The 23,563-nt window shown below is 41.5% G+C and overlaps 2 protein-coding genes across 11 annotated transcripts in view; both read left to right on the top strand.

Moving 5' to 3' along the window:
• The window catches only part of tomm20b (translocase of outer mitochondrial membrane 20b), a 575,852-nt gene that overhangs the window by 271,900 nt on the left and 280,389 nt on the right, over positions 1 to 23,563 (top strand). The gene's annotated exons all lie outside the window — the stretch shown is intronic.
• pfklb (phosphofructokinase, liver b) lies at positions 512 to 23,058 on the top strand. Of its 10 annotated transcripts, none has more exons than XR_015501946.1 (23): positions 577 to 734; positions 3,346 to 3,419; positions 3,780 to 3,857; positions 5,012 to 5,201; positions 5,672 to 5,837; positions 6,752 to 6,796; positions 7,320 to 7,428; positions 9,330 to 9,425; positions 10,191 to 10,283; positions 13,967 to 14,092; positions 14,469 to 14,533; positions 14,639 to 14,702; positions 15,347 to 15,493; positions 15,861 to 15,931; positions 16,150 to 16,237; positions 16,348 to 16,500; positions 18,079 to 18,243; positions 18,365 to 18,426; positions 18,645 to 18,756; positions 18,832 to 18,931; positions 19,102 to 19,207; positions 20,392 to 20,982; positions 21,664 to 23,058. XR_015501946.1 is itself a non-coding variant. In NM_001328389.2 (22 exon segments), coding segments are annotated over 22 exon segments (2,340 nt in total). In that variant the 5' UTR covers positions 512 to 652; the 3' UTR covers positions 20,540 to 20,801.

Genomic DNA, 23,563 nt, shown 5'->3' with positions numbered 1-23,563 from the left:
ATGCTGAAAATAATGCTCATTTTAGAAGAAAATTTCACACTACACATAGAGGTTTTTGTATCTGAACTATTTATATATATATATATATATATATATATAAATATATATATATATATATATATATATATATATATATATATATATATATATATATATATATATATATATATGTGCAATTTTGTATAAAAAACTCAAATCCATTCTTTGGATATGCCATCCATATATATATTCTTATCAGTGCCTGGATGCCGGTGTTAGATTAGAGATAAGCAGTTAAGGTTTGCGAAAGGTCAGACATTCCTTTACTCTCACATAAAATAACTAACCCACAATAACTTATTCACTTTTTTTGTTTTGATCCATTACACATTGAAGAACTTGTGTCATAAAATGTAAGTGCGCGCGCAACAGGCCATTTTCTATATTTTTGTGTGTTTTTGTTTGTTTGCTGTATGAGCTTCACGGTCTTCTGCGCGCTGATTTATGTCGCAAACGTGACCCCATATAGTCTCGGGAACGCGCAGAGCATGCAGTGGGCGGAGATTCCTCGAGCTCAGTGCGTGCGCTGCGTGCGGTGATTTGTAAGGAGCTTTCAGAGGAGTCGGTGTTGATTTTTCTGTCGGTGATCGGTAGATTTTGAAGATCCTCCATCATGCATGTGGACTTTGAGAAGCTGCGGATGAGCGGCGCTGGAAAAGCCATCGCCGTGCTGACGAGCGGCGGGGACGCGCAGGGTAAAAACAGCCAAAACACGAAGATAAAGTGCAGAAAGCGACAAAACGACAAACACAAACACACTCTTTCTGCTTTACTGACGCCATTTATTCAATATAAACGCGTTTCAGACCAGTAATGCTGTTTAAACCCGTCTCTGATGCATTAATGTTAATAAGCAAACGTGTTGCATGTAGAAAGTGTGTGTACATGCAGTGTGTGTGACAATACCTGCTGTAGAGGATCTGACAGCTGCATTTCAGTGCTGAGCTTCTGCATTGCGGATTCCTCAAGCACACTAAACACAATGCACGGGCGGTTTTTCACACATTTTCTCGTTTTTTTTGAGTTTTTACTGTGTTTTGGTGCGGTTCTAAAGTAGATATCTGGGGCAGAAGTAATGCATGAACTGAATTGTTATGCAACACATCTGAATACCACTCTCATGACCCCTAACTAGTGTCCATGCACATCTCCTGCTTCACTAAATCTGTTGTGCAATTGTTTGCTCATTCATTATGCATTGCTTGTGTTGCTGTTTCTTAGACTAAGATTGTGAACATAAACGAATAGACATAATCTAGAGAACTGTGGGGTGCAAATTGAAAATTCAGACATAAAAATCTGAATAGCATGACTGAAATTTAGAATTGACTGAAATCTAGAATTGCAAGAAAAGGATTTGAGTAAGAACTAAGAAGTCTTAGCTTTAAGATGTAAATGCTCAATTCTGTGTGTAAAAAGTCAGAACTGTGAAATGTTTACTCCAAATTCCTGGAAAAAAAACAATGTTGTGTGACAAAGACATCCGCATTCCAAGTAAAATTCATAATTGCAGGATGTAAACTCAGAACCTCATGAAAAAAACAAGAGTGATGCTAGAATACTGAGATGTGAACTTAGAATTGCAAAAGTCAGAAGTGCCAGACAAAATCTGCAAATCCCAGGCAAAAAACAACACTCTAAGATATTAGCTCTGAATGTAAAAAACAACGGCAGAAATAAGAAAAAACACTAACTTAGAAATCCATAAACAGAAGTCTGAAACGGGATTTAAAACTTGAAATACCAAGATGAGAATCAGGATTGCTTGATGTGAATTTGGGGTTTTAAAAATAAAGTCAGAATTCACAGATAAAAACTCAGAGGAAACCCAGAGGAAAAAAAGACCAATTCTGGAAAACAAAATCTGAATTTTGAGATTTGAACTGTGAATTTCAGGGGGAAAAGTCAGAATTACAAGATACAGACAGAAGTCAGAGAAGAGCTCAGAAATCCAGGTAAAAGACAGAGTCCTCATAAATAAATTAATAACTCTGAGACGTGGGGGAAAAATCTGAATTACAACATGCAAACTCATGATAATAAAAATATCAGAATGCAAAGTCAGAATTCAGAAATAAGAGCTCAGAATACCAGGAAAAAAGACAGAATTCAAATAATATAGTAATAATCCAGAGATTTGAACTCAGAATTATAAGATGCAAACTCAGAACTTTAAAAATAAAGTCAGAATTTTGAGATATAAACTCAGAATTCCAGAGAAAATACAACATTTTTTAATGCAAGTCAGAATTTTTAGATTAAACTACAGGGGAAAAGTCAACTTTACAAGATGCAAACTCACAATTGTAAAAAGAAACTCTGTTTCAAAGATTAGAGCTTAGAATGCCAGAAAAAAATCATAATTAAAAAAATAAAGTAATAATTCTTAGATTTTAACTCCAAATTCCACAGAATAAAAGTGAGAATTATAAGATGCAAACTCAGAATAAAAAATAAAGTCAGTTTTCTGAAATAAGAACTCAGACTTCCAGGAAAAAAAGACCAATTCTTAAAAATAAAGTCAGAATTTTGAGATTTGAATTTATTGATTAGCACTATGGCCTCACAGCAAGACAGTTTCTGTGTGGAGTTTGCATGTTCTCCCCGTGTTGGTGTGGGTTTCCTCCGGGTGCTCCGGTTTCCCCCACAGTCCAAACACATGCGCTATAGGGGAATTGATCAACTACACTGGTCGTAGGGTGTGTGTGTGTGTGAATGAGTGTGTATGGGTGTTTCCCAGTACTGGGTTGCAGCTGGAATGGCTTCTGCTGCGTAAAGCATGTGCTGGATAAGTTGGCGGTTCATTCCACTGTGGTGACCCCTGATGAATAAAGGGACTAAACTGAAAGAAAATGAATGAACTCAGAATTTTAGGAAAAGACCAAATTTTAAGATGCAAATTCTGAATTTGAAAAATGTATTAATAATTTAAAGATATAAACTCCAGAGAAAAAGAGTCAAAATCACAAGACACAAAGTCAGAATTTAAAAAAGAAGGTCCATTTTCAGAGACGAGAGCTCAGAATTCAGGAAAAAAGGCCAAATCTTATAAATAAAATCAGAATTTTGAGATATTTACTTAGATTTCCTGAGGGAAATTTTCAGAATTACAAGATGCAAACTCAGAATTTAACAATAAAGTCAGAATTCAGAGAAATGAACTCGCAATTCCAGAATAGGACAGTATTGTGTAATAGTTCATGGTGAAAACGACAAACAACAGCTTAAATGGCGGAGTGAAATGCGCGCTGACGTGTGTGTGTGTGTGTGTGTGTGTTGTGCATGTGTGTGCGTGTTCTCCTGCAGGTATGAATGCTGCGGTTCGCGCTGTAACACGCATGGGCATTTTTGTGGGCGCTAAAGTCTACCTGATATATGAGGTAGGAGCTGTTTACACCCTACACTGAGTCAATGAGCATCGACACAGCACTGACTGTGTGTGTGTGTGTGTCTGTGTGTGTCTGTGTGTGTCTGTGTGTGTCTGTGTGTGTCTGTGTGTATGTCTGTGTGTATGTCTGTGTGTATGTCTGTGTGTGTGTCTGTGTGTGTGTCTGTGTGTGTGTCTGTGTGTGTGTCTGTGTGTGTGTCTGTGTGTGTGTCTGTGTGTGTGTCTGTGTGTGTGTGTGTGTGTGTGTGTCTGTGTCTGTGTGTCTGTGTCTGTGTGTCTGTGTCTGTGTGTCTGTGTGTGTGTGTGTGTGTGTGTGTGTGTGTGTGTGTGTGTGTGTGTGTGTGTGTGTCAGGGTTATCAAGGCCTGGTGGACGGAGGAGATCACATCAAACTGGCGAACTGGCAGACCGTCACCAACATCATCCAGCTGGTGAGTGTGAAAAACTCCAGAAAAATGACGACTATAAAGAGAAACTGGAATTTATTTATTTATTTATTTATATCCAGCATTTATTTAGGAAACATGAATACATTTATTTAATTTAATTAAATAGCAATACAGGGTTCATATATTCATGAAAACAACAAAAAATCAATGATAAAGCTATTATTTCAGCTCCTGGCAATGTCCTGACATGATTATACAAATAATTTAACGTTTACTTTTCCAGATTTGAAGGTTTTTGACTGAATTTTCTGCTGTTTTTGTTGTTTTTATTTATTTATTTATTCATTTCTGTTTACTTATTTTCAATCATTCTCGTTGAATTTAAATGAAACTTGAATGAAATATGAGTTTAGTTTCCACTATTGACAACCCTAAAATATCATGAGATTTAAAATTGAAAAGTTATTATTATCGTACAAATTTCATGCTATATTTTTATAATAAAATGTTATAATTAAATAATAATAATAATAAATGCTACCATGACATGTAACCTGCAAATAACAGCACATTTAAAATAGTAATTTCCAGCAAAGGCTTTTCTCTGTTATGTTTTATCATTGAAATGATTATTTAGCATTAAATTAAACTAAAATTAGAAAGAGACACCAACTGAAGAAATACATGGGAAGATGTTCATGCAACTCTTTAAAATGATCTGATATTTAGCCTGCTGTTGACTGTGGAAATCATTTGTCAGAGTGTGAGGAATCCTGAATACTGAAAAGCTGTACTGATTTTGAAAGGCCTCTGTGTGAGAGATGCTCCTGTCAGTGTGAGCTGTGTGTCTGAGACTGAGACTGACAGAGATTACAGCGTCAGATGATTAAATCTGAGATTACAGCAGCTCGTCTGCACTCATATCGACTCAGATTACCTGAATACAGCTCACCATATCACATTCAGCACCACAGAACATCTCACTATATCTTCAATATCACAGTACATCATTCAATATCACAGCATATCAATTAATAACACATTACATCATTCAATATCTCAGCATATATCAGCATATATCAGTGTATCATTCAATATCACACTTTTTGCAGTTTAATTGAGACTCTCTATATGGTCATTGATTCTCCAGCTCCATATGTAACAGCGCTGTAATTATTGTGTGTGTGTGTGTTCAGGGTGGCACCATCATTGGCAGTGCCCGCTGTAAGGCCTTCACCACACACGAGGGTCGTCTGGCGGCGGCGTTTCACCTGCTGCAGCGCGGCATCACCAACCTGTGTGTGTGTGGAGGAGACGGCAGCCTGACCGGAGCCAACACCTTCCGCAGCGAGTGGAGCGGCCTACTGGAGGAGCTCGTACAGCAGGGTACACACACACACACACACACACACACTCTCCTCATTGAGATGCAGTGTTACTCAGTGAGGCTCTTGGCAGCTGTTAATGAGACTGAAACACACACACACACACAGCTGATGAACACTGCAGAATCTCAATCAGCTCCATCTGAAGCACGGCTGAGAACCGCTCCCGCTGCAGGAAAACAACACATTCTGGGTCGGTTTCCATGGCAACGCTTCAATGTTTGAGACATTTTTAACAACAAACTTGAACTAACATCATCAGCAACACACACACACACACACACACACACACACACACACACACACACACACACACACACACAGAATAACTGAAAGGACGCTGAACTATTATACAATGCAAACTGTGTGTGTGTGTGTGTGTGTGTGTGTGTGTGTGTGTGTGTGTGTGTGTGTGTGTGTGTGTGTGTGTGTGTGTGTGTGTGTGTGTGTGTGTGTGTGTGTTTGTTTCAGGGCGTATCACGGCCTCTCTGGCGCAGCAGCACACACACCTGAACATCGTGGGTCTGGTGGGCTCCATTGATAATGATTTCTGTGGGACGGACATGACCATCGGTGCGGACTCTGCTCTACACAGGATCATGGAAGTGATTGATGCCATCAGCACCACTGCACAGAGGTCACACACACACACACACACACACACATACAAACAGTCCTACACAGACAATTATACACACATTTACACACACACACACTCCTCAATCACACACATGTACATAATCACACATATGCACACACACACACACACACACTTACAATTACAATCATACACACACTCTCTCGCACAGACGATCATACAGACAGACACGCACAATCACAATGCCTTCTAATCACACAAACACATGAACACACACACACACACACACAGACTCCTAATCACTCTTACATTCACTCATAATCAAGCACACACACTTATAATGATAATTACACAAATCACACACACACACTACACACACAATTGTCTTGCACAGACAATTATACACACAGACACACATTTACACACTACACACACCACAATCACACACACACATATAAATAATCACACTCGTGTTACACACACACACACACACACACACACACACAGACTCTTTCACACACAATCATACAGACAGACAGACAGACACACACAAACACACACATTCTACACATATACACACATTACACACACAACAATCACACGCACATACATAATCACACACAATCACACACACTACACACACACACACACATAATCACACACTATACACATACAGTCTTACACAGACAATTATACACACAGACACACATTTACACACTACACACATCACAATCTCACACACACACATATACATAATAACACTTGTGTTACACACACACACACACACACACACTCTCTCTCTTTCACAGACAATCATACAGACAGACAGACACACACACACATTCTACGCATATACACACACAACAATAACACGCACATACATAATCACACACACACACACACACACAGTAAATCTTCCTATACTCATGCTCTTACTCTTGTGTTGTTTTCAGTCATCAGAGGACGTTTGTGCTGGAGGTGATGGGCCGACACTGCGGGTACGTTTACTACTGTATTGTGTGTGTGTGTGTGTATAAGTCTGATTTTAAGTGTGTAGTGTGTGTCTGTGATTGTGTAGTATGTGATTGTGTTGTGTGTATTTGTGAGAGAGAGATGGATGTGTCTGATTGTGTAGTGTGCGAATGTACGTGTCATTGTCCAGTGTGTGTTCGGGGTTGTGTAGTGTGTGTGTGTGTGTGGGAATATATACTGTGTAAGTGTGTGTGTGTGTGTGTGTGTGTGTGTGTGTGTGTGTGTGTGTGTGTGTGTGTGTGTGTGATTGTATAGTGTGTTTCTGTGATTGTAGTATGTTTAAGATTGTGTAGTGTGTGTGTGTGTGTGTGTGTGTGTGTGTGTGTGTGTGTGTGTGTGTGTGTGTGTGATTGTATAGTGTGTTTCTGTGATTGTAGCATGTTTAAGATTGTGTAGTGTGTGTGTGTGTGTGTGTGTGTGTGTGTGTGTGTGTGTGTGTGTGTGTGTGTGTGTGTGTGTGTGTGTGTTGTAATCATCCCTGTTCTCCAGGTATCTGGCGGTGGTCTCGGCTCTGGCGTCTGGTGCTGATTGGCTCTTCATCCCGGAGGCTCCACCAGAGGACGGATGGGAAGATCACATGTGCGCTCGGCTGGGGGAGGTGAGAAACACACCTGGCGGACACTAAGGCTGCGTCCCAAATCACATACATCCCTACTGTATAGTACACTAAAAACAGTGTGCGAGTGAGAAGTACGTCTGATTTCATAGTATTGTAAACAGTATGCGGGAAGCACCGGGGTGACCTACTACTGCCGGCGAGATTCTGAAGTGTGCATCAGATCAACACTGTCATATCCCATAATGCACCGCGAGAGAATTCATGAATGGCAGTGGACGCAACATGACTAGGGGCGGATGGAGAATGTCAGAATTCCATTCACACTGCACACATTCACACTATATAGAACACACGTTTCTAATGCTCATGTAGTAAAGCCGATTTCAGATGTAGCTCATGCTCGAGTAGTAGATGATTTAAGACGCACCCATATGCCTCATTCATGCTCTGGGTGGCGCTCTGCTTCAAAACTGTGTGTTCTATGTAGTATGAATGTGAGTAGTATGAATGAAATTGGGACGTTCTCCATCCGCCATTCATCATGATCACATGACCTACACACATCAGTTGCGTTTCACTTCCAGTCATGAATTCTCCTGTGGAGCATTATGGGATAGCGTAGTGTCTATCAAGTGCGCAGTTCAAGATCTCGCCAGAAGTAGAAGGTAATCCGGATACTTCTCGCATACTGATTTTACAATACTATGAAATCAGATGTGTTACTCGACTCGCATACTGTTTTTAGTGTGCTGTATAGTAGGGAAGTATCCGATTTTAGACGCAGCCTAAGTCAACAACATTCATTCATTCATTTTCTTGTCGGCTTAGTCCCTTTATTAATCTGGGGTCGCCACAGCGGAATGAACCACCAACTTACCCAGCACAAGTTTTACGCAGCAGATGCCCGTCCAGCCGCAACCTATCTTTGGGAAACACCCATACACACTCATTCACACTCATACACTACAGACACTTTTAGCCTACCCAGTTCACCTGTACTGCATGTGTTTGTGTGGGAGCACCCAGAGGAAACCCACATGAATGCAGGGAGAACATGCAAACTCCACACAGAAACACCAACTGAGCTGAGGCTCAAACCAGCGACCTTCTTGCTGAGGCGACAACACTACCTACTGCACTATTGCGTCGCCCATGTCAACAGTATACACACAGGAGAAATATGTGGCCAATAATATGCCCTCTCTAAGGCAATATGCCCCGCCTTCTAATAAAGGAGCCAATCATTGATCACTATAGACTGACGGGGGAGGGGCTCGGTCTAGACCTGTGTGTTTATGACAGTTTCTGCAGCTTCATTTTGAACCCTCACCGACAAACACGCTTCAATCTCAGTCAACATTCGCCTCACAGACGAGACGAATAGATCTACGGAAAACCTGAAACCTTCACTTCTCAATAAAGCAGCTGCTCTAGAAAACAAACGCTGTCTGGTTTAGTAATCAGTATGAAATGAGCACGAGGTGCAGCTTTTCCCGTCTGACCTCATTAATCTTTAATAATTCTCGTCTCCGACGGTCATACGACAGCAGCCACTTAAACGCAGACAAACTTTAATTCAGAAGTGTTTGATTGAGATTATGCTGGTAGATATTGAGATTTTGAAATGCAGTTTGGTTTTTAAAAATGAGAATCCAGCTAGCTTGTTTAGGGATGCAAAATAAGTCAAGATGAGATTTTTTACTACAATAAAATGACGAAAATATTTCAGACGGCAGCTGCTGAACTTACAATGAGGATGATTGTGTTCTGAAATCCTAACATTAAACCTGTGTGTGTGTGTGTGCGTGTGTGTGTGCGTGTGTGTGTGCGTGTGTGTGTGCGTGTGTGTGTGCGTGTGTGTGTGCGTGTGTGTGTGTGCGTGTGTGTGTGCGTGCGTGTGTGTGTGTGTGTGTGTGTGTGTGTGTGTGTGTGTGTGTCAGGTTCGCAGTAAGGGGTCGCGTCTGAACATCGTGATCATCGCAGAAGGAGCGATTGATAAACACGGGCAGCTCATCTCCTCCAGCTACGTCAAAGATGTGAGACTTCAGCATATGAAGAAGATCTGTGGGATACAATACATACTTGATCGAGTGTGTGTGCGCGTGTGTGTGCGAGTGTGTACGTGCGCGTGTGCGTGCGCACATGCGTGTGTGCGTGTGTGTGTGCGTGTGTGTGTGCGCTTGTGTGTGTGTGTGTGTGTGTGTGTGTGTGTGTGTGTGCGCGTGTGTGTGTGTGTGTGTGTGTGTGTGTGTGTGTGCGTGCGTGTGTGTGTGTGCGTGTGTGTGTGTGTGCGCGTGTGTGTGTGTGTACACGTGTTTTTGTAGCATATCAGGACACAAATCTGTACATACATATCTGATCGCGTTTGTGTGTGTGCGTGTGTGTGCGCGCGTGTGCGTGCGTGTGTACGTGCGCGTGTGTGTGTGTGTGTGTGTGTGTGTGTGTGTGTGTGTGCGTGCGTGTGTGTGTTTGTTTGTGTGTGTGTGTGTGTATACATGTTTTTGTGACATATCAGGACACAAATCTGTATAATGACATGGGTATGACACAGGTATTACAAAAAGGTGAAATATGAGGACATTGGTGACGTCCTCATTTCTCCAAAAGCTTATAAATGCTACAGGATGAGTTTAATATAAGTAAAGCTGCACACAGTCTCCTGTGATGGTTGGGTTTAGGGGTAGGGTGGGGTGAGGGCAATGTAATATACAGTGTGAACAGTATAAAATGAATGGAAACATATGTAAAGTCCCCACTTTTCACAAAAACAAACGTGTGTGTGTGTGTGTGTGTGTGTGTAGCTGGTGGTTCAGCGGCTGGGTTATGACACGCGGGTCACCGTCCTTGGGCACGTGCAGAGAGGAGGAACGCCGTCCGCCTTCGACAGAGTCCTGGTCAGTCCAACACACACACACACACACACACACACACACACACACACACACACACACACACACACACACACACACAACATTCTCCACTAGATTTTATATGATGGAGCCTTTCCACATTAGTGTTTCTCATGTGCAGTAGAAGTGGGCATAGTTGTAGCGCAAGACTCCAGCATGGTGTTATCAAGACTTTCAGAACGAGGACAACAATAACGGCAGCCGGAAGAGAGAATCATGTCAGATTTACTGTCCCGTATACACTGCATTACACACACACCTCACACACGCAGGAGTTCACTTTTCATAATTTGATGCAGCATAATTGCATATAAATGTTCACACAGTTTTATTTATTTCTATTATCCAAATTGTAAGAGGCTGAATGATCATATGCATTTGTTTATATGACAAAACATGTCTTTTTGACTCAAGAAGGTTCATACTGACTCCAGAGGCAGATGCTGATGAGATCAGGGCCTGATATGTGGACTTTGGGGGTTTATGATGTGGTCACATGTTGATTGGTCAGTTGTCTCAGCATTTGGACTTTAGTCACGTGGTCAAGAAAGATAGACAATAGGTGGTGAACTCAATCTCTGTCTCTTTTCCTGGCCTGTCTTCTCCTGCTCTCCTCCTCTGGAGTCTATCTGCTCTGCCTCTTTAAGGCCTACTTGCTCTCTTTGTCTCTCTCTCCCTCCCGCTGTGTCTCTCCTTCTGCCTCTGGTAACTTTAATTCTACATCTAAGCTGGGTACAGTGTATATCATGTGCTTTATCATTTCATATTTTATCATTTAATACAGTTATTTTGTAATAAATTCAGTTGAAACCATAGCAAGTTATTGTCATTAAATCATCTCATATTCACCCAGACTTTCACCCGTGTACACTAGATAAGAGAGTTAAACAGTGGGTTTGGAGAGGAATCACATCATTCAGTTCAGTGACCTCTAATGGACATTTCATGAGTTATCAGACCTTATCAGATACATTTGGCCTGGACAAGCAGGACTTTTACAGATACTTGCAAGTTAGAGATTACTTTAATTAAAAAATTATAAATAAATTTAAGGATGATTCTAATTTGATCACAGTATTTTCGGATGCATACATAAAAGAAGAAAACAAAAAACTGGTCTCTAAATTATATGAATGCATACAAAACAGTCAGGCTGCTTTCACACCTACACTTTTGTTTGGGAACGTGTCTCGTTTGCCGAGTTAGCGCGGTTTGTTTGGCATATGTGAACAGGGCAATCGCGCTCTGTTCCGCGCCAAAGTAATCGCTCCGAGATCGCTTGAATGAGGTGGTCTCGGCTCGATTGAAACGAACCCTGGAGCGGTTCAATTGCAGTGAGAAAGCGATCCGATCCGAGCGCGGTTATATCACAGTGTTTATGGATATGTAATAGGCTTACGGCTATATGAAGAGAGAATTATGAGTATGGCGGGAAGTTTCGCGAGTCTCCGGATGCCAGCAAACGAGTGATGATCTCCCGGTAATCTCGCGTCTCCCTCCCGGTCCTCAAATTGGCATCGTCGCGCACCCTTCTCACCCCTCCCCACCGCATCTCTCCTCAGACACGTCGCGCACACACCCTGTCAATCACCACCAAACCACCACCTCTCCTGACAGCTGAGCGGGACGCTGCAAAATAAACCCTGACACTCTGACCAATGTGAGGAGAGTTTACTCACACGTGACTTGTTTTAGCTCTTTTGGTCCGATTAGAAACTTTGCAGTGTGAAAGCAAACCGCTCCAAGAGCAAAGAGCAACAATGTTACAATTGTAATCTCTGTTTCAGAACAACTGAATCCATTCACAGGTGTGAACACAGCCTAAAACTCATTCATTAATTTACATAAAACAAAAATGGGAGAAAGAGTCAAACCAACAAATAACAGAAGAAGACTGGACAGATATGTGTGTCACACATGCAAAAACCACAAACTCGAGAGCTTGGAGAGAGTTTGGATGGAAAAATCTGATGAGGTTCTTCATAAGTCCTAGACTGTCTGCATTGCGTACAGGTGTTGAAAGTTTGGGCTCTTGTTGGAGACAATGTGGAACCTCAATGGCTAACCATTTTCATGTTTTTTGGGCTTGCCCAAAAATGCAAACCTTCTGGTGTGAAATAGCGACTGAAATAAAAAAGATAACCGGAGAAGAATTGGACCACTCGTTTATAACATTATACCTTGGGAAAATACCAGAGGTTTTTCCAACTATTGACAAGTTCCTAATTCAAATCCTTTTGGTAAGTAGCAGAAAAGCCATAACTCAAATGGTTGCAGGCTGACCCTCCAACAAGGGCTCAATGGATAGGAATTGTAAAGGAAATACACTGTATGGAGAGACTCACTTTTAATCTAAGATTTGACTAAAAAAAAGTATACCAAGTACTGGAAAAAATGCTCTGAATATGTCGTAGTAAACAATTTGTGATAATGTATGTCAAACGTATCATGACTTGATTCTGTAACTCTTCCGACAACCACTTTTGTTCTGTTTTGTTTTTTTTCCCTCTTCTCTAAATAAAATAATTAAAAAAAGTAAAAAATAAAAATAAAAAATCATTTCATTTTCATGTATTTGTGATTTACATTTGATTTAGCATCAACATTTAATTGTTCCATATTTGCAATACAATAAAATCACACAATATCAGCGCTCTCCCACATTCATAGCTATTAATACTGCCCTTATTTCCGATTTTGGTATGAGATTGCAGAAGAAGGGTTTGACTAGTAATGGACAGTTATTTACCATCACGCTGATCACTTTTTAGTCGCTCTGCAGAACTACAGTTCGAACCGCTGTGGTTTAAAGCCCATTCTTACAAAATAAAGCACTATAACTTGTAAAAGGGTGGAGTATTATCAATATATTTTATTCCTGTTTCACTCTCACCGTTCAGTTGTTTGCGGGAATTCGTTAATTTTCTTCCAAAGATTTGAGAGTTTTATTTTTTAGGATGCATTAATTCTGTATGAATGTATTTAATGTATTAATTCAAGTATAGATGAAAAGTTCAACACGCTTCACGCCACTTCACAAAATGAGAGAATGACATTGAGTGAATGCTTTAGGCACATATTGCATGTTCAACTAATATTTTTGCTTCTGATCATCTAAATCTCAGCGTGAGCGCATTCAGAAATAACAGTTTGTTGGCAAAAGCCGCTAAACGCCGCTCGCCTTTGACAGCAAAAGCTGCTATATCCCGAGAACCAATCAGAAGGCTCGAATTAAACCATATGTGTTCAATGTTGCAGCGCGCTGATTTACCAGCCTTATGAGGACACTGCACTATTCTGCTTCAACTGCGATTTTAAAAGACGGAGTTGATGAACTGGATGAGTCTGTCCGACTGCCAGTGAATGGCAAAACGTCCCTTACCTCTGTGTGTTTGTGTGTGTGTGTGTGTGTGTGTGTGTGTGTGTGTGTGTGTGTGTGTGTGTGTGTGTGTGTGTGTGTGTGTGTGTATGTGTGTGTGTGTGTGTGTTTGTGTGTGTGTGTGTGTGTGTGTGTGTGTGTGTGTGTGTGTGTGTGTGTGTGTGTGTGTGTGTGTGTGTGTGTGTGTGTGTGTGTGTGTGTGTGTGTGTGTGTGTGTGTGTGTGTGTGTGTGTGTGTGTGTGTATGTGTGTGTGTGTGTGTGTGTGTGTGTGTGTGTGTGTGCTTGTAGAGCAGTAAGATGGGTGTCGAGGCTGTGGTTGCGCTGCTGGAAGCGACTCCAGAAACGTCGGCGTGTGTGATCGGCCTGTCGGGGAATCACGCCATGCGTCTGCCGCTCATGGAGTGTGTGAACATGGTGAGTCTCTCTCTCACACACACTTACACAAATACACACAGCAACACGTATACAGACAAATAAACACACCTACACACACAAACAAATAACAACATGCATGGATAGATACACACAGACGCACATATTATACACACAGATACAGCTAAACAAATACCCACTCTCTCTCTCTCTCTCTCTCTCTCTCTCACATGTGACCTTTGACCTGCATTTGTTGGATGTGTGTGTGTGTGTGTGTGTGTGTGTGTGTGTGTGTGTGTGTGTGTGTGTGTGTGTGTGTGTGTGTGTGTGTGTGTGCGCGTGTGTGTGCGTGTGTGTGCGTGTGTGTGCGCGTGCGTGCGTGCGTGCGTGCGTGCGTGCGTGCGTGTGTGTGTTTCAGACTAAAGAGGTGCAGAAGGCCATGAATGAGAAGAGGTTTGAGGAGGCCATTCAGCTGCGGGGAAAGTCAGTCATCACTTCATCCATTTATCAATAATAATCATCATATGCAGGATATGAATGTGTAATAATCCATCTCTGAAATGCTCATCAGTTATTGTCTGATTGCAGGAGTTTCGAGAACAACTGGAACACGTACAAGCTTCTAGCTCACCAGAAACCGGCTCTGTCAAAGGTAACACAGTCACCTCACAATGAGCAATTCCTTCATTTTCCTTCGGCTTAGTCCATTTATTAATCAGGGGTCGCCACGGTGGAATGAACCACCATCTATTCCAGCATATGTTTTAAACAGCCTTCTAGCTGCAACCTAGTACTTGGAAACACCCATACACACTCATTCACACTCATACACTACGGCCAGTTCATCAAATTCCCGGAGGAAACCCATGCCAACACAGGGAGAACATGCAAACTCCACACAGAAACACCAATTGACCAAGCCGGGACTCGAACCGGAGACCTTCTTGCTGTGAGGCAACAGTGCTGCCCACCATGCCGCATATATACACACATATATGTAAATATGAATATGAATATATGATTTATATTTATTTATACTACATGTCTGTTGAATGCTTGATTCTGATTGGCTGATGGTCACTCTCAGGTGTTAGAATATTGTCAGATAAAGGCACAGCTAAAGTAGTTCCGGCAGGTTTAAAGCGCATTACAGATCCATATCACTCCGCTGAATGATTAGAGTTATTTCACAGCTACAACAGTCAGAGATCACATCAGAACACAACAGGTGTGTGTGTGTGTGTGTGTGTGTGTGTGTGTGTGTGTGTGCGCGTGTGTGTGCGTGTGTGCGTGCAGAGTAATCACTCGATGGCGATTCTGAATATCGGCGCTCCGGCCGCAGGGATGAACGCCGCCGTCAGGTCAGCGGTTCGAGTCGGACTCGCTCACGGACACAGAGTTTACACTGTTCATGACGGGTTCGAGGGGCTCGCTAAAGGCATGGTGAGACACACACACTCACTTGCACACTCATACACACATGCACATACATATACACACATAAACACATTCACACAAACACACACTCATACCCACTCACACACATTTTCACACAAATAATCTCAAACACACACACACACACATCATTTCAAACACTCACTCTCAAACATACACACAGAATCACTGACTCTTACAAACACACACTCACACATACACACACACACACACACACACACACTATATATAGTTACTCGCTCACACACATAAACACATACACTCACTCACTAACACACACACACACACACACTCGCCCTCACTCACACACATACACACACACAGGTCAGATAAGAGTGTGTGTGCTCTTCTCCAGGTGACGGAGGTGCATTGGCATGATGTGGCAGGATGGACGGGTCAGGGCGGATCACTGCTGGGCACCAAACGGTCAGTGTGTGTGTGTGTATGTGTGTGTGTGTGTGTGTGTGTGTGTGTGTGTGTGTGTGTGTGTGTGTGTGTGTGTGTGTGTGTGTGTGTGTGTGTGTGTGTGTTATTTATTTATTCATCCATTTGTTTACTCATTTATTTAATTATTCGTTCATTTCTTCGCGTGTCTCATTAGTATCTCCTTTCCTCATTTATTTACGTGTGTTTAATCTGTTCAGAACTCTTCCAAACTCCTGCATGGAGAGCATCGTGGACAACATCAGCAAATACGACATCCAGAGTCTGCTGGTCATCGGCGGATTTGAGGTACAGAATGAGAGCGAGTTAGTGTGTGTGTGTGTGTGTGTGTGTGTGTGTGTTTGTGTGTTATTAGTGATTGACTGGTGTGTGTGTGTGTATTTGATGTGTGTGTGCAGGCGTATGAAGGAGTCCTCCAGCTGGTAGAGGCTCGCGGCCGCTATGACGAGCTCTGCATCTGCATGTGTGTCATTCCTGCCACCATCAGCAACAATGTGCCGGGCACAGACTTCAGCCTGGGGGCAGATACTGCGGTAAACGCCGCCATGGAGGTAAAACACCCCCACAGAGGTCAGACACACTGCGCATAAATCACTAACTATTAAACATTTATCAGTATTCATTCAAATAAAGCTAAAAATAAAGAAGAAATAATAAGAAGAAGAAGAAGAAGAAAAATAGCACTAAATATATGTTAACATATTAAAATGTGTGTAGTAATCGAATTAATCGCTATTAATCTCATCCAACATAATAATTTGCATTTACACAATAAATATACACAGCACTTACACATATACTCTGTAATCATTTAAAAAATGCACACACAAATAAATATTTGCATATATATTATATTATAAAATATATAATATTTTATACAATATAGTCATGCATATACACTCACCTGCCACTTTATTAGGTACACCTGTCCAGCTGCTCATTAACACAAATTTCAGCCAATCACATGGCAGCAGCTCAATGCATTTAGGCATGTAGACATGATCAAGAGGATCTGCTGCAGTACAAAGCGAGCATCAGAATGGGGAAGAAAGGGGATTTAAGTGACTGAGTATTTCAGAAACTGCTGATCTACTGGGATTTTCACGCACAACCATCTCTAGGGTTTACAGAGAATGCTCCAACAAAGAGGAAACATCCAGTGAGCGGCAGTTCAAATGCCTTGTTGATGAGGCCAGAGGTCAGAGGAGAATGGCCAGACTGGTTCCAGCTGATAGAAAGGCGACAGTAACTCAAATAAGCACTCGCTACAACCGAGCTCTGCAGAAGAGCATCTCTGAACACACAACACGTCCAACCTTGAGGCGGATGGGCTACAGCAGCAGAAGAGCACACCGGGTGCCGCTCCTGTCAGCTAAGAACAGGAAACTGAGGCTACAATTCACACAGACTCACCAAAACTGGACAATAGAAGATTGGAGAAACGTTGCTGCTCTGATGAGTCTCCATTTCTGCTGACACATTCAGATGCTCGGCTCAGACAACATGAAAGCATGGATCATCCTGCCTTGTATCAGCGGTTCAGGCTGGTGGTGGTGGTGTAATGGTGTGGGGGAGATTTTCTTTGGGTCCATTAGTACCAATTGAGCATCAACGCCACAGCCTACCTGAGTATTGCTGCTGACCATGTCCATCCCTTTATGAGCACAGTGTCTCCATCTTCTGATGGCTACTTCCAGCAGGATAACGCAGCATGTCATAAAGCTCAATCATCTCAGACTGGTGAACATGACGATGAGTTCACTGTACTCAAATGGCCTCCACAGTCACCAGAGCTCAATCCAATAGAGCAGCTTTGGGATGTGGTGGAACGGGAGATTGGCATCATGGATGTGCAGCCGACAAATCTGCAGCAACTGTGTGATGCTATCATGACAATATGGAGCAAAATCTCTGAGGAATATTTCCAGCAGCTTGTTGAATCTCTGCCAGCAAGGATTAAAGCAGATCTGAAGGCAAAAAGGGGTCCAACCCGGTACTAGAAAGTTGTACCTAATAAAGTGGCCAGTGAGTGTATGTTGCATCCAATTTCTGATAATGCAATAACACTTATTAAAACTGCACCTGAAATACAAATAGCATTTTTACAACTATCTGTAATGTGTTCTCAGAGCTGTGATAAAATCAAGCAGTCTGCATCAGGAACCAAACGCCGCGTCTTCATAGTGGAGACCATGGGGGGATTCTGCGGGTATCTGGCAACCACTACAGGCATCGCTGTGGGAGCGGACGCGGTGTACATCTATGAGGAGCCGTTCAACATTCACGACCTTGAGGCAAGCTTATAATCAATCACATTTACCCCAGCTGAATCAGTTCAATCATTAAGTTATTGATTATCAATGATTTTCAGTCTTCTGCGCTCCGGGTTGCCAATTATTTGTGTTTCCCTCTCAGACAAATGTGGAGCATCTGACGGACAAAATGAAGAATGATATTCAGAGGGGACTAGTGTTGAGGTAACATCCCATAATGCATCAGATCACTCCCTAGCAACCACTAAGGACACCCTAGCAACTAGATAGTGACTGTCTGTAGCCAGTTTTGACATGGCAACAAGGACTTGTGTGTTCGTCATGCTGATGTAGAGTCTGTCTCTGTGTGTGTGTGTGTGTGTGTGTGTGTGTGTGTGTGTGTGTGTGTGTGTGTGTGTGTGTGTGTGTGTGTGTGTGTGCAGGAATGAGAAGTGTCATAAGCACTACACCACAGACTTCATCCATAACCTGTACTCTGCTGAGGGCCAAGGAGTGTTCGACTGCAGGGTCAATGTGCTGGGTCACCTGCAGCAGGTCAGTGTGTGTCTCTGTGTGCATGTGTGTGTGTGTGTGAGCATTTGTGTGTGACTCGGTGTGTTCTCTGCTCAGGGTGGCGTCCCCACTCCATTCGACAGGAACTTCGGCACTAAGCTGGGAGTGAAGGCGGTTCAGTGGCTGACGGAGCACATGAGCGCCACCTACAGACAGGGTCAGACACACTGCAGTTGTACCACTATTAAACATTCCTTTACATTCATTAAAATACATCTAAAACAATCAATAAATAAATAATAAGAGTTTGGACATCCAACTAAATAATAAATAACATATATTTACATATTAAAATTGTGTGTGCGTATGTGTGCATGTGTGTTTCAGGCCGTGTGTTTGCGAACGCTCCCGATACGGCATGTGTGATTGGCATGAAGAAGAAAGTGATGTCCTTCAGCCCCGTCACTGAGCTCAAGGAACACACAGACTTTGAGTGAGTGTCACATGAACAACACAGCGGCCAATCAGATCACACCCTCACTGACTGATTCATATGATCAACTCAGCGGCCAATCAGATCACACCTTCACTGACTGGTTCACATGATCAACACAGCGGCCAATCAAGTGACACCTTCACTGACTGATTCACATGAGCCAATCAGATCACACCTTCACTGACTGGTTCACATGAGCCAATCAGATCACATCTTTACTGACTGATTCATTTGATCAACTCAGCGGCCAATCAGATCACACCTTCACTGACTGGTTCACATGATCAACACAGCGGCCAATCAAGTGACACCTTCACTGACTGATTCACATGAGCCAATCAGATCACACCTTCACTGACTGATTCCTATGATCAACTCAGCGACCAATCAGATCACACCTTCACTGACTGATTCATATGATCAACTCAGCTGCCAATCGGATCACACAGTCACTGACTGATTCACATCGGCCAATCAGATCACATCTTTACTGACTGGTTCACATTAGCCAATCAGATCACACCTTCACTAACTGATTCACATCTGCCAATCAGATCACACCTTCACTGACTGATTCACATGATCTAATCAGCGGCCAATCAGATCACACCTTCACTGACCGTTTCACATGATCAACTCAGCGGCCAATCGGATCACACCTTCACTGACTAATTCACATGATCAACTCAGCTGCCAATCGGATCACACAGTCACTGACTGATTCACATCGGCCAATCAGATCACATCTTTACTGACTGGTTCACATTAGCCAATCAGATCACACCTTCACTAACTGATTCACATCAGCCAATCAGATCACACCTTCACTGACTGATTCACATGATCTAATCAGCGGCCAATCAGATCACACCTTCACTGACCGTTTCACATGATCAACTCAGCGGCCAATCGGATCACACCTTCACTGACTAATTCACATGATCAACAGAGCGGCCAATCAGATCACACCTTCACTGACTGATTCACATGATCAACTCAGCGGCCAAACAGACCACACCTTCACTGACTGATTGACATGATTAACTCAGCGACCAATCAGACCACACCTACACTGACTGATTCACATGATCAACACAGCGACCAATCAGATCACATGATCAACACAGTCATTAGGTTGTAATCATTACTGTTGATCCGAGTTTGTATTGTTTCTGTTCCAGGCACAGGATGCCGAAGGAGCAGTGGTGGCTGAACCTGCGGCCCATGCAGAAGATGTTGGCCAAATATCAGACCAGTTTCGATGAATACGTGACCGGAGAGATCGAACATGTGACCCGTCGAACCCTTAGCATCGAGACGGGCTTTTAGAGCTAGCGCTAGCATTAGCAAGCCTTCATCCTCCTTAACCAAATTAACCCTCCAGACCTCTGAGCCAACAAACACTAGTATTATCCAGCACACAATTAAAGAGAGACTCGTTTACTGATGCTTTAGTGAAACACGCCCCTATTATTGAGAATAATCTCATTTCTCACATCCTCTAGAGTTAAACAGAAGAGTTTTAGCATTTCTGAATCCATTCAGCTGAACTCTGGCTCTGGCTGGAGCACTTTTAGCTTAGCTTAGCATAGATCAATGAATCTGATTAGACCATTAGCTTAGCATAGATTATTGAACTGGATTAGACCCTTAGGTTAGCATTAATCATTAAATCATATTAGACCATTAGCTTAGCTTAGCAAAGGTCATTGAATCAGATTAAACCATTAGCTTAGCTTAGCATAGATCATTGAACTGGATTAGACCCTTAGGTTAGCATAGATCATTTAATCAGATTAAACCATTAGCTTAGCATAGATCATTGAACTGGATTTAACCCTTGGCTTAGCATAAATCCTTGAATCGGATTCGATCGTTAGCTTGCCATAGATCAATGAATCAGATTTGATTGTTATCTTAGCATAGATCACTGAATTAGATTAGACAATTACCTTAGCATAGATCATTGAATCAGATTAGACCATTAGCTTAGCATAGATCATTGAATCTGATTAGACCATTAGCTTAGCATAGACTATTGAACTGGATTAGACCCTTAGCTTAGCATAGATCATTGAATCAGATTAAACCATTAGCTTAGCTTAGCATAGATCATTGAACTGGATTTAACCCTTAGCTTAGCATAAATCATTGAATTGGATTCGATCGTTAGCTTGGCATAGATCATTGAATCAGATTAGACTATTTTGTTATCATAGCATAGATCACTGAAAATTATTAAAACTATTGGTCTAATCCGATTCAAATCCGATTCAATGATCTATGCTAAGCTAATAGTCTAATCCGAATCAATGATCTAAACTAAGATAATGATCTAATCTGATTTCAATGATCTAATCCGATCCAGTTATCTATGCTAAGCTAAGGGTCTATTTTGATTCAATGAACTGTTAAGATAAGCTATCTAATGAGATTCAATGATCTATGCTAAGCTAATGGTCTAATCCAAAATTAATGATCTATGATAAGCTAAAAGTCTAATCAGACTCAATGATCTATGCTAAGCAAATTGTTTAATCATACTCAATGATCTATGCTAAGCTAATGATCTAATCAGAGACAGTGATCTAAGATAATGGTATAATTCCATTCAGTTATGTTTGCTAAACTAAGGGTCTATTTTGATTCTATAAACTGTTAACTGAAGCTAATGGTCTAATCCAATTCAATGAGCTATGAGAAGCTAATGGAATAATTGGATTCAATTGTCTTTGCTAGGGTAATCTAATGGTTTAATCTAATTTAATGACCTATGCTAAGCTAGGCTATTATTCTAATCTGATTTCAATGATCTATGCTAAACTAAGCTAAAGGTTTAATGCGATTGATCTAATCCGATTCAATGATCTATGCAATGCTAAGCTAATGGTCTAGTCTGCTCCAATTATTTATGTTAAGCTAATGGTTTAATCAGATTTAATGATTTATGCTAAGCTAATGGTCTAATCCGATTCGATGATCGATGTAATGCTAAGCTAATGGTATTTTTTGATTCAATGATCGATGCTAAACTAATTTATTGGTCCAATTCAATTCTTCGATCTATGCTAATCTAATAATCTAGTCCTATTTAATGATTTGTGCTAAGCCAAGCTAATGCAGGGGTGTCCAAACTCGGTCAATCTAGGCTAAGCTAAGATAAGGGTCTACTTTGATTAAATTATCTATGCTAAGCTAATAGTCTAATCTGATTTGATGATCTGTGCTAAGCTAAGCTAATAGTCTAATCTGATTTAATGATCTATGCTAAGCTAAGCTAAAAGTCAGCTGAATGATGAGCAAATGGTGAAGCTAGGCTGTAAGATATAGGAATATTCTCAATAAAGGTGGAGTGTTCCTTTAGGATGCGAGAGCCTCAGTGTTGATGATAACTCTATTATTCAGGTGTAGTATTTGTGCGTTTGCCCTTCGCTTGTGCCTTTGTTGTGTATTTATTAGTTTATTAATCGTCATCCTGCTGTAATATTCCCCTCAGAGTCCAAATTTATATCTCCGTGTCTGAATGAGCTTCATTGTTTGTGTTTCTTCACGGATTAATGCACTGGGCTTTAGTTTAAATGGTTTATTATTGTGCTGCTGACATGAATGTCTCTGGAGTTACTGGACGTCATCTCCTCTTCTCTCTGTATGTGTGAGTGGTTGTTTATTTTGGCTGTGTAATCTGCTTTTCTCTGTATCTGTATGAGTGCTGTGGTTTATTATGATCCTCAGTGTTTTTCTCAGCTGTAGAAATGCTGCCAATTTTTTACCACTAAATCATGTTTGCAGATTCAAAAGATGTTTCAACCTAATTGAATAAATATAGAAAACGTCTGCTGATTACTAAAGCGAGTGTGCTGTGTGGTGTTGTACTTCAACAAGCTTCATTTTATATATAAACATTTAATATGTGTTCACTCATTTATTCATTTTATTTTATCTTAGTCCTTTTATTCATCAGGGGTCTCCACAGCGGAATGAACCGCCAACTATTCCAGCATATGTTTTACACAGCGGACGCCCTTCCAGCTGCAACCCATCACTGGGAAACACCCATACACACTCATTCACACTCATACACTACAGACAATTTAGCCTACCTAATTCCCCTAAGGTTATAGCGCATGTGTTTGGACTGTGAGGGAAACCAGAGCACCCAGAGGAAACCCACGCCAACACGGGAGAATTACGGGTGGTTCATTACACTGTGGCGACCCCAGATTAATAAAGGGACTAAGCTGAAAAGAAAATGAATGAACTATTTGTTAGATATTATATTATATATATATATATATATATACACACACACACACACACACAAATATATATATATATATACTTTTATATGATATG

The sequence above is a fragment of the Danio rerio genome, chromosome 11, assembly GCF_052040795.2.
Source record: "Danio rerio strain M-AB ecotype USA chromosome 11, GRCz13ab, whole genome shotgun sequence".
Lineage (NCBI taxonomy): Eukaryota > Metazoa > Chordata > Actinopteri > Cypriniformes > Danionidae > Danio > Danio rerio.
Note: the sequence above shows the minus strand (reverse complement) of the source record. Positions and strands in the feature narration are given on the sequence as shown.

Coding starts and splice junctions, on each gene's coding strand:
- pfklb (XM_087272359.1), top strand. CDS start 653: ATGCATGTGGACTTTGAGAAGCTGCGGATGAGCGGCGCTGGAAAAGCC. Junction 10,284..13,966: donor CCGCCTTCGACAGAGTCCTG/GTCAGTCCAACA, acceptor GTGTGCTTGTAG/AGCAGTAAGATGGGTGTCGA. Junction 16,501..18,078: donor CGGTAAACGCCGCCATGGAG/GTAAAACACCCC, acceptor ATGTGTTCTCAG/AGCTGTGATAAAATCAAGCA.